The 12920-nt window shown below is 28.0% G+C and overlaps 1 protein-coding gene across 1 annotated transcript in view; it reads left to right on the top strand.

Annotated features, from left to right (window-relative positions):
* Positions 1 to 656: 656 nt before the first annotated feature.
* The window catches only part of toy (twin of eyeless), an 84872-nt gene continuing 72608 nt past the window's right edge, over positions 657 to 12920 (top strand). Inside the window, exon 1 of the mRNA XM_065514726.1 lies at positions 657 to 952. Coding sequence (XP_065370798.1) covers positions 702 to 952 — 251 coding nt within the window. The 5' untranslated portion in view covers positions 657 to 701. The remainder of the gene's footprint in view (positions 953 to 12920) is intronic.

Below are 12920 nucleotides of genomic sequence, written 5' to 3'. Positions count from 1 at the left end.
CAACAACAACAACAAATACAAAAACCAACAAATATTAGTTAATCAATACAATTTTAAGAATATAATTCGAAAAATCGCGCGTGTGTACAAAACAAACAACAAAAATTAAAATAAGAAAATTATTACATGCTATAAATATAAATAAATTCTCCATATTTTAAAAATATAAACAACCAACAAACCCGCCGTAACTCCATTAATAATAATAATAATGTATGTGATTGTGATTTTAATGTTTGAATAAAAAAGTATCCGTAATTATTTATACAAACAAAGACATATAAATAAAATATTAAACACACAAAAAATATAAAAACAAAAAAATATATATTGCAGGTATTTAAAAATGTTCTTTTTTATATATAAAACGAAAAAAAAGTATTTTTAAAAAAAGTCTACTCCAAAAATAAAAAAATATACATACCTACACAGTAATAAATAAACCAATAAATGAAAATATATATTCGTTCACATTAAAACATACATAGATAAATAAATAATAAATAAATATGTATTTATAATATTTTGTAAAATCATAATTGAATCGGACGGATCACATAAATATTTTTGTAATTGAAGCATATTTTATAGAGAGTATTGCTATCTAGCGGCTTAAATTCCCACGTGTTTATTACAAACACTATAAATAAAATACAAATTGAAATAAGAAAAGTGAGTGTAAAACAAAAAAATCCAATCAAATGATGATGCTAACAACAGAACACATCATGCATGGCCATGCCTCATCGGTTAGTCAAAGTGCATTGTTTGGTTGTTCTACGGCCGGACATAGTGGCATCAATCAATTGGGCGGTGTGTATGTCAACGGTCGACCGCTGCCGGACTCCACACGTCAAAAAATCGTTGAGCTCGCCCATTCGGGTGCTCGTCCCTGTGATATATCGCGTATTCTACAAGTTTCCAATGGCTGCGTTAGTAAAATTTTAGGCAGGTGAGTTCTTTGTGTGCCTTGTTCAAATCAAATCGCAGTGTCGACCAGATCATATCATCATTCAGCAGACATATGACATCATGTTTCATTTCAACTGTATTACTGTGTATTTTTCTATTCCAATATTGATACGAAACATGTCGTCTGTCTGCCTTCCTCCAACAGCAAATGTGATTTTGGATAATTATTCCAAAATACATAAAAATTATCATTATAATTCGATTACATGTTTTTTGATAGCGTTTATAGCGCTTTCGCGCTTATGTACATTTTGGTGTAATAAATAGAAAATGTAGGAAAAGTGAAACATGTTTACATGTACTTCACATCTCAATCATCTTCCATTAGGTGGGAAAAAGGTCACATTGTCATGTGTAATTATCATAGGAACCAAAACCAGTAGGTCTTTATAAAGTCAGTCTAAATTTAACATACATACATACAGTCACACAGATAATAGTACGTACCCCTTAAAAATTCTTTAATTTTACAAACATTTTTGATATTTAAAAAAAGTAAATAAACCAAACAATTTAAAATGAACACAAATATTGATTTCAATATTTAAATTTCAAATTAAAAACAAAAAACCTAAAATTATACGTACTCTAAAAGAAGAGTAATGTACACAAATAATTTCAGGTATATATTATTTTATTGGACCTCCTTTTGCCTCAATCGATTACTCATTGAAAATACCTGTTTTTGTTGTTGTCTCAGAAGTTATTTGATTCCACTCATACTCCAAGCCATCTTTAAGTTCTGGTTTGTTTCTGTAAGTTTTTTTTTTGTGCCGTTCCAATTCATCCCATAAATGCTCTATGGGATTCAGGTCTGGGGATTGGGGTGGCGAATGGAGTTGTTTCGGGATGTTATAGAGCAGCCATTCTTTCATTCATTCCGATACAAATATCCTTTGTTTTCTTACCCATTTTAACAAAAAAAGTATAATTTTTCTTAAAATTTCAGCAGTTTTTTAGAATAAGCTTACAAACTAACAGCCATATGCATTAAAATTTACAAAAGGTTTATAAACCAATTATAGGGAAATTTTCTTAAAGTTGTATTCGTAATCGATTAATAGCTTAAAATGCATTTGATAAACAATTGTTAAGTGTACAAATTGGTGTACAGTTGGTTCGACCCTACTTTAAGGATTTTTTACTTTTTATCTTAAAAAGAGGATTTTTTTTCATGAAAATTTAATGATGTTTATTTTATCACAGAATATTCGTCATTCTAATACTTTTAATAATAATTGAAATAAACTATATAAAAAAGTTTGTACATTAATAAAAATTATGCTTTAAATCTACAATAAGGTTTTTTTATGCATATAGCCCTAAGCTTTCAACACTTTCCGTATATTATTTTTTCTTTAAATCTACTAATTTTTAAAAAGTACCGATATCTACTTGGTATCGTACGTATAATTATCTGTGCTGCCAGTTTAAGTTTTAACTGTAAAAGTGCAATAACCGGAATGTTAATCGGACTTTTTGTAGTTAGTTTTTGATAGTGTGTCCATGCCATGCAAAAGCAAGCAAAAATATCGATCAGAAACCCATGGTTATTCTTAAACTCCAATTTTAGGTACGTACTATTATCTGTGTGACTGTACGTCGAAGGTTTTTATATATTCTTACGGTCTAAATAAAAACATATTGTAGATTTAAAGCACAAATTTGTTAACAAACCCTTTTGCTTTATAAACCTTTAATAAAAGTATTCTATTCATAAACGTTTGATAAAGGCACAATAACTAATGTACTGTTTTTTGTCTAAGCTGGCAATGCTTCTCAGTTATTTCCCCTTTTTCGTTGTTAGTGTTGCTTTTGTCATTAGGATAAAATATTCGTTAATTCTCTTTTTTTCATTGTTTGTTTTTATTAATAATAAATTTTTGGAGATAAAAACTAATTTTTAGAGAAAAAAATCTATATTTGTTTCTAGTAAATTTATATTAAGCTAAAATGTATTGATATACAAACGTTTTTATATATTTTATTTCAATTATTATTATTAAAAGTATTCGAATGTCGAATATTCTGTGATAAAATAAACATCACTATTTTATAATTTGTTTTATTAATTTATTTTTATTGCCATTTTTTTAAATTTGAAGAAAAATTTAAAGAATTTCTATGAGGAAACTAATAATTTTAATACCGAAGTGGGTATATTAGATTGTGTGGACCTTCTTCGACAATGTTTACACATTTTAAAGAAAATAACAAAAATGGCAATCAAACACACTTGCGAACTTCAAGTAGCTCACTGCCGGAGGAATATGAAACAAAATCATATACATACATACTATTAAAATGGAACTTATTCCCCGGCGAAGTTATTTTATTTATTTCAAAAACTTATTTTACTTATAATGATTCGAAGCAAATACCTATTAAGTTTTATTTTATTTGATGCTGTTTGATCTTACAAAACATTTGTAAGAGTAAACAACATCAAATGAATTTGTGCTAAAAAAGTGGTTACGTATTTTTAAAGTAATTATTTGCTATGTGTGATCCTACCTTTAGTTCAGCTTCAATCATCTGCCTATTTATATAATAATCTTATATTTTTTGTGGTACATATTATGTTTAAAAGCTACTTTTCTCTAAAATTGTTTCAAAATTCTTTCCATAAAAGTGGCGAAAAGCGTTTTAAAAGTGGTCGAATTTCGGCCACCCGTCGATCCTAGTAATTATTTAACATGTATCGTAGGTTTACATATAGTCTAAATTTAATATCAGTGGAAGGTATTACATATGTAGTCTAAGTTAGCTTCAATCGTGGGTTTTAATAAAGTCTTATAGTGCATTTACACTTGTAATTTTTCAACTAGTTTATGATCATAAGCTACTTTCATAAACTATACCGTTTACATCAGCATTTTAGGCAGTTAAGTGGTTTCAATATAAAAAAATTTAATAAAAATATGGACGTTGTTAAGAAAAACGTTGCTGCACGTACATATATATGTATATATAAACATACCTTTCATTTTCGTTGTCCATATTATATAAAAAACACTTTTTAATAATTTTTTTAAATTTTTTAAAGGAAAAGTGTTTTTATATTTTTGAGCAAATGTCAAATGTTACCAGCGTTGCCAGAAAAATGTTGAAAAACAGAGTTGCATTAGCAAAAACTCGTTGTTTGTAACTAGTTTATCTCAAAAGCTAGTTACAAACTTTTTTTGTTTTGTATGGATAAACAAGTTTCTCAAACTAGTTTATCACCATAAACAACTTATAACATGTTTATGGCGCGCCATGGCGTAGGTGTAAATGCACTATTAGTTTAACATCAGTCGAAGGCGAAAGAAATAAGTGTAGTGCAAAAATTACATTGAAGTGGATGCGCTGAAACGTTGAAATATTAATTTTATGTGTTGACTAATATCCTGTTGAACTAATGAATGTAAGAATTTAAATTGCTGCTTTGACAGTCGTAAATAGTTTCTATAGGGTGCTTCATCAGTCAATAATAATTATTTTGTTAAAAAGGAATAGGCTCCACGCTCCGCTCTGTCTTTCCTCCAAGGCTTCTGCAACTGCATTGTTTGCTTTTTTATTGGGCAAGCACGTTGTTTTCTTACCCAAATCGATTAAAACGGAAAATAATTTCAAAACTATCTAATTATATATGTAAATGAGTTAAACATATAAAACATACCAATTAGTATATTCTCTTGTCCGCTATCATCTGATTCAAATTCAACAGCTTCACCAAAGCATTCCAGAAAATCATTAATTATATCGTCACTTAAAATGCAAAATAACGTAACATCACTTTTCATAAGTTTATAGGAGAACCAAAAAACGATATAAAATAAAAACTACTTGAGATATTGAAACAAAATTTTCAAATATGAATTACAATGACACTAGAAATATATTTTATAAAAAAAAATAATTTTTTCAAAGCACACTTTAAGATATGACATTTTTCGAATTGTTGTTTTCTGAAACTCAAAAACATCAATATAAATTTTTATGAAAAAATTAAACTTTAAAAATATTTTTTTATTTTAAATAAAATCAGTTTATATATGGGGGATTTCATGTCAAGTGATCCAATTTTTAAAATCGATGTCTTTAGACCGTGAGACCTATTGGTTAGTAATTAAGACACAATTTTTCAACAAGATCGGTCAAGTACTCTCTGAGTTATATATATTTTATATAGTTATAAATTATGACATTTTGGCCAATCATGTGTTTTTTCTCATCTATGTAACTTATTACCTTTTGTTCTTAACAAAATAGTTTAGATAGCTATTTCTTCAATCTTTCGAAAAAAAAATATTTAAAAAAAAATTAAAAATGTTTAATATTTTCAAATTAATTGGTCAATTCACAAGGTCTCTTATCACGTCATATTGTCATAATGTCTTAATATTTCACAATGGTTTTTATTGTTTTCAAGCAAAAAAGTCCTAAAATAATACTACTCTGTATGCTATGTTTATTGTGTTATCGTTACCAACCAGCAGAGACCTGCGCCGAATGCCTAACAGGCGGTTAAGCCGAGCTACCGGGTCGTGATATATTAGGACATTATGACAATATGACTGATAAGACACCTAGTGAATTGACCAAATATATTAATCTAACCAGAGCAACCTGACGACAAAGGTTTACAAACAAATTTAAACGATGACTTAAACAAATTTAATTGTTTAGCAAAATACCAATAGATGTCACTAAAATTGTTTAAAGACAGTAAAGTAAAAAAATCTGGACTTCAGTCGTGCATGGCCAGATAAAAACCGTTTATTAGTTCCACCAATAAAAAGATGTTTTGACTATGTTGTTCAGTACAAAGACTTCCATTTAAATTATCTTATGTTTTGGCGAAGGATTATTTTTACAGACAAATGCTAGTTTAACCTTTTTGGAAAGGATGGTCGCGGATTTTGGTGTCAAAAAGTAAATTTTTCAAACACTTAATTTCAAAAATCAAATGATGCAGTCTTGTAGATAAATGTTTAAAGATGAAATGTACACTGATAGTTTTAAGAATTTTTTTTATTTTTTTTATTTTTTTTTTAAATTTAAGTTAATTCCATGCAAGGGTGTTAAGCAAAAATTTACTTATATTTTCACGCAATTTAGTGGTTTATTTATGTATAATTTTCCTAATAATACCATTTAACTTTAACATATTCGAAAAATATAGCATTTCTCCATAAATAGAAAAAAAAATTATGGGGATATCATAAACCGTTAAGAAGATATGGCCATATTTAAAAGCCTCTAAAAATGATTTTATTTTTGATTTTGCCCCAAAGTGAAAGAATGAAAGATTGTCTTGTTTCGATTAAAAGAAAAAATTGTTTTCGGAAGTTTTCGGAACAGGATGAAAACTTAACATTTTTTGTCGAATAATAAACGAAATATCAAAAAAAATTCTTATCTATTTATGGGTTTCGACCGATTTAATTGAAACTCGGCATGCGTTCCTTTTGTGTGCCAATAAATGTATGTACCAAATTTCTAGACTTTTGCTTGGATATAAACAATTTTATGCGAAAAAATCAATTTGGATTGTATGGGCAGCGGGCGTTGGGCGTGGTCGATTTTGATAAAATTTATTTTTTTTTCTTAATTTAGTCCATATAATTCTCGGTGCCAAATTTCAATGCTCTACGACCACTGCTTATAATTTTTGCACAAAAATGTATTGCATTTGGATTGCATGGGCGGTATGCGGTGGGCATGGCCGATTTTAATAAAACATAGCATACGTTCTTCTTTTGTTTTAGAAAATATATGTACCAAATTTCTAGACTTTTACTTGGATAGATAAAATTTTATGCGAACAAATCTATTTGGATTGTATGGGCAGTGGGCGTTGGGAGTGGTCGATTTTGATAAAATTTAATTTTTTTCTTAGTTTGGTCCATATAATTATCGGTACCAAATTTCAGCGCTCTACGACCATTCCTTATAATTTTTGCAAAAAAAATGTATGAAGCCATCCCTCGTGCGAGGTACTGCCTTAGAACAATAAAGTGAAATGTATTGAAGAAATTAAATCGTATGTGGAGTCTTTCGACTAAGTGTATGTACAGACTTAAACTTTTAAGTACATATGTATAGATTTATTTTAGGGATCAAGGGTTCTACAATATATAGTTTAGATTTGAAAATTCAGGAGTAAAGCCGTAAAACATGGTAAAAGGGTACAAAATATTGGTGATATTTATATTCTTTGTTTTAAAACAACATAATTTGGGTTGTCGATTTTTACAATCACAGAAGTATACCAAACCTGTTAATCGGGACTTCAATTCGTGATATGTGGAATATAATTTTTTCTATTTACTCAAAATTAGAATCATACACATTATAAACAAAAGATGTTAAACAATTTTACTGTTATTAGTTACCTATTAAATATTAAAATATCCATATCAATATAATTTGTTTTCGAAGTGAGTCTTAAAAATTTCTTATTGTAAAGTATAAATGGCTAAAATAAAGTTTTAAAGCTGAAATATTATAAATAAACAACAATATGCATAATTTCCGGTTTAAATTTGTTTTAATTTTTATACCCTTCACCGAGAGTTCTTTCCGTTCGTAACTTCTACAATATTTATTTACAAGCCTATAATTTATATTTTTATGTATATTCTAGCTCTTTATAGATATGAATAAGTTGTTATAACGATGCCCTAACAGAAGTGGCCAGATATTTGTAATATACTTCCGAGAATTTCGATATCGAAAATCAGAAAAATAGGTCTATAAATGGCTGAGATATAAGCAAAACTCCATGACTTCCTCCATTTTTGGCTATAACTATGTCACCTTCTAATTTCTGTATATAGACTTCTCACGTATGTACATTAAGGCTATAACCAAATGTTGGCTATAACTATTTTCGTTTTTTGGATAAAAAAAAAATAAAAAAATTATCTAAAAACTTACCGCGTTTTGTGGGTGAACTTTTTTGACAACCACGAAAAAGTAATACCATTTTTTTAAATGAAAGTTTAGTTTGTCCTGGCTTTAGCATTTGGCGAGCTAGATCAAAGGATAAATGTGTGGTTTTTATACCCTTCACCTTCGTGAGAAGGGTATATATATAAGTTTGTCATTCCGTTTGTAATTTCCACAATATAGTTTTCCGACCCTGGATTACTAAAGGTAGGGTCAGACTATGCAAATTATTTGACACAAGATGTTTCATGTGTTTGATCAAACCTACATCAAATAATTCATGGGTTGATTTTGTGGTCTCACTGTACACATTTATTTGCCATATTTGTTTAATCAAACTACACCGAAATACTATCAAACACACGAAGGGGAAATATATTTGACTTGAGGTCACATTTATGGTAATATTTATACCCTACACCACCATAGTGGGGAGGGTATAATGCGTTTGTGCAGATGTTTGTCCTTCAAGTATACCGATCGATTAAATGATGTCCGTCCGTCTGGCTGGCTGGCTGTCCTTGTAAACCTTGTGCGCAGAGTACAGGTCGCAATTTTGAAGATATTTCGATAAATAAATAATTTCGACATATAATTTTTTCGGCCCAAGGACCAAGCCTATTGAAACTGGCTGAAATCGGTCCATTATTTCACCTAGCCCCCATACAAATGTCCTCTCGAAATTGAACTTTATCGGTCATAAATGTTTAATTAATATACATATGTATCTACACAAATTTCGCTTCAAATAAGTTTTATATATTCAAAATTCATGTCACCAAATTTTGTTACGATCGGTCCATAATTAGTCATAGCTCTCATATAGACCCGCTTCCGAATGGTGGTATATACACATAATTCAACATAAATAACTTTCATATAGATCTAAATCACACGACCTAATTTCTTGGTGATCGGTCCATAATTGGTCAAAGCTTCCATATAAGGCCCACTTCCAAAAATCACTCACGAATATAAATTATTGATTTACTTGGTGTAGGGTATTATATGGTCGGGCTTGACCGACCATACTTTCTTACTTGTTTTTCTAAATAATTATTAAATAAAGCTGCTAAAAAAACTTTAATTTCTTTCATCGATAAAAATACATTTCCAGAAAGTAAAATATTATCAGATTTTGCTTTACATTTAAAAGAATTGTGAAATTTCCGTACTTTTATTTAAACGTCAAATATTTTATGTTTCTAGTTTGAACAGAAAATATTTTTGTACTGCAAACAAGAAAACAGTTAAATTTGGTCAAACAAATTTATTTTCCGATAAGAAAACTTTCTTGTAATGTGGCCAATGTGTGACCACTAAACAGCAAATATTTCCCTCCATTTTGGGTCATTTTTTATTTGATCTTGCAATTGATTTGCAAAATCAAACAGCGTCAAATAACAGCTGTTGGTTGCATCATGTGTAATCGCAAAAGTATTGTTGCTATATCTTAAATTAAAAATCGCTACATAATGAAAACAAATCGTGAAAAGAACTTAAGCTTGTATAATTTAATAATATAATTATTAATTGTTTATTTATTAAATTACACAGTACATTTTTCAGTTCATTGCTTTGGGACTCAATTCTGACAATTGCACATGAAAGTAGCCCCAAAAATAACAACTTCTGCATCATTAGTTTTTTCAAGTTTAATGGTCATACGAATTTTTTTACTCAAACTGGATTTTCACTTGTTCTATATTTTAGCTCTTTATGGCTGAAGCAAAGTTGTAGATATTGAATAGTAGAAAAAAAGTTCGGAACATACCTACCCGAAAAAGGTGTATCCAGTGCCTTAAAAGTCGTAAAAATTACAATTTTTTAAAATTTTTTACCAATTTTTCAACTTTTTTGATCAATAACTGGATTACGAATCCAATTATGGACCGATCACCATGAAATTAGGTCGTGTAATTTTTGGGGCTACTTCCACGTGCAATTGTCAGAATTGAGTCCCAAAGCAATGAACTCAAAAATGCTGTACTGTGTAATTGTACTTAAAGTCTGCAAAATATCCCTAATATAATAAACTATTTTGGAATTTTATTGTATTTGTTTTGGCTTTATTTGGATTTCGAACTAAAAATCGCTTATTCAAACAAAACGAATATTAATATGGTAAAATTAACAATAATCAAATAAGAGAACTGTTAAAGGGAAAACATAAATTTTTAAAATGTTGAATCCAAAGTATATACAAGTAGTCCGACTCTTTTCTCACAAGGGTGTTGAGTTCACACGGTACCCAATATGTGAGAGAGTAATATTGAAAAATAGAGAAGTCAGACTACTTGTTATACTTTGGTTGAAAAAAGAAATTCATAATTGAAATGATTTTTTTATTAAATATTATTAATCGAACATAAGTTTTTGCAAACTTTATTCATTCAGAATAAGAACATGTTCACAAATATTAAAAAATTGTACGGAAATGTTTATCTTTTTTACATAAATTGTTAATTAATTGCAATTCAATTATTATTATCTAAATTATCTAAAAAATACTATTAGATATATTCTTGTTCTGCAGTAAAAAAAAAATTAAACAGAACATACTGTTTAAGAATTAATTTTTAATTGCAATTAAATCATACTATTTATGTATGTCTAAACTAATTTCTTTAATTTTAAATTCAATCTGTACAAATACAATAAATATTCAATACATTTGAGCAATTTTAAATTTTGTGAATAGACAAACTCCATGTATAAAAAATAATCAAAAATCGCATAAAAATTAAAAATCGCAACATAGACTTCATGTTTTTAATTAGTTTTTCTTCAACTATGTCATTCTAGGCTGAATGACTTTTATGTGAAGAAGAACACTTCATTTATTGATGCAATTTTTTTAATGAAAATAATTTAAATAACAAATGTTCCAGAAATATTGAATATGTATTTATGTTTTTAAAAAAAAATGAAATTGTGTATATAATTTAGTGCCTAAAATACTTAAATAGTCTCCTTTTATTTTTCCGCCATGCTGAGCAAATAACTTTATTTTTTGCTCTATTTGATCAAACAATTATTTCATGAAAATATTTGATATACAGCCCAATTATGAAGAAAAAATTCCGCGGGAGTTTGTTCCCCGGGAGTTTTTTCCCATTGAATTTGAATAGGAAAAATGAGAAAAGGGAAAAACTCTCGGGGAATTTTTATTCATAATTGGTCTGATATTGTGGCCACACGGCAAATATATTTAGTGATTCTTTGTCGCAGCAGTTTGGTCAAACAAAATGTGGAAAATTAAATTCAATATATGATAACAAAATTCAACAAAACTTTATTCAAATAATTGCTTTACAATTCGAAATAAGTGCTTTAACCTTAAAAAGATTTGCAAGATCAAATTATACATTTTTTAGGTATTTATATATTTAAAAAAAAATTAAATTAAAAAAAAAAAAATTTAAAATAACAATGCGAAAAAAAAATTTTACAAAAAAATTAAAAAAACAACTTTGGAAAAAAAATTGTTTACCTAAAGATATTTAAAATTTGTATTTTGAAGTATAATTTGGTGAATAGTATATAAGATTCGGCACAGCCGAATATAGCTCTCTTACTTGTTTATTGTATGATTTTTTTATATTTCACGCAAAGAATACATATAAAATATTGATATCATGTGAGAGGACTTTGAATAGCGCTGTGAATGCTGTATCAGAAATTTTCATGTTAGTTCTAAACTATTCCAACTTTTGTAATTTTTCGCAAAATTGTAACGTAATTAAGTAGTTTAAATTTAAATGTTATAAACCTCATATAAAAATCTAATCAATCTGATCTTAGCTATATGTTGAAGACAATCACAATATGGAGCAATTTAAAAGCTTTTCATTAGGGTTAAACACTTTATGAAATACTTGAAAGATTTTATACAAACATTTTTATTTATTTATGTTTTCTATGTGATTAATTTTTGGAAAGTTGTTGTTTATTTAATTCGAGAAGTTATAATTTGTGGTTATTATATAATAGAATTTATTTTTATAGAAATTTATTGTTGTGGGACATTATAGTGGGTGGAGTATGAGTTTTATAATGTATTGATTTAAACAAATTTTTTTTTAAATAATTTTTTATATGTAAACAAAAATATAACAAAAAAAATGTTTTCAAATATTTTTGGAATTAAACGAAATACCAAAATTTGCGTGAAATCTGAAAACAAAAATCACATAAAAATCGTAAAAAGGACTTTTTTATCATTGATCCAGCTCTCCAAATACTGACGTGAAGACAAATAATTTCAGGAAATTGTATCTTATAATAAATAAATAAATTTTAGTTGGTAACATCGGAAACTTTTTTGTGGATATCTTAATGTACATATATAAAATTTTTCCAAAGTCTCTCCAACGCGCTTGTCACTTTTTTGGCAAAATTTTTTTTTCCTAATTTTATCCCGATGCCACTGAGCGTTAAAATGATTTTCAAACGTACTTTTTATATGGGGGCTAGGAACAATTTCGATGTGATATTCCCCAAATGTTTTATTATAATTGTTAAGTAGTTAAAAGATAGATATATTTCTTACTTTAGAGACGCAATACCTAATGCGAACAAGTTGAAACCATGCACAGATTTCAACCATTTACCATATAAGGTTCCTTATAAAGCATCAACTCTGAAAGTGATTGGGAGTCGAATAATTTTAGTCGTTACAAAACCCATCACTATCATACACAGTGTGGTAAATGAAAAAATTTTATATAAATCTGTATTTTCTAAACCTATAGAAAAGGTGTAGCTGAGTTTAAACCTCCGTTAGTCGCAACTGATCTGGTTGATACAGGCAAAACTATTTTAATAGTAAATTTTTTTAAACATCCTAAATTTTAAGCTATTTTTTGATAAAAATATATTTTTACTGCAATTTTACTTTTATTACATATTTAAAAACTTTCCCCCGTATTCATAAAAAAATCAATTTTAAGGTTTAAAATACAATTTAGTTAAAACACATTTTAGGTCTAAAATTGCTTTGTTATAAATTC

This window comes from Calliphora vicina, chromosome X (genome assembly GCF_958450345.1).
Source record: "Calliphora vicina chromosome X, idCalVici1.1, whole genome shotgun sequence".
Lineage (NCBI taxonomy): Eukaryota > Metazoa > Arthropoda > Insecta > Diptera > Calliphoridae > Calliphora > Calliphora vicina.
The sequence above is the reverse complement of the archived record's forward strand: the minus strand, read 5'-3'. Positions and strand labels throughout refer to the sequence as shown.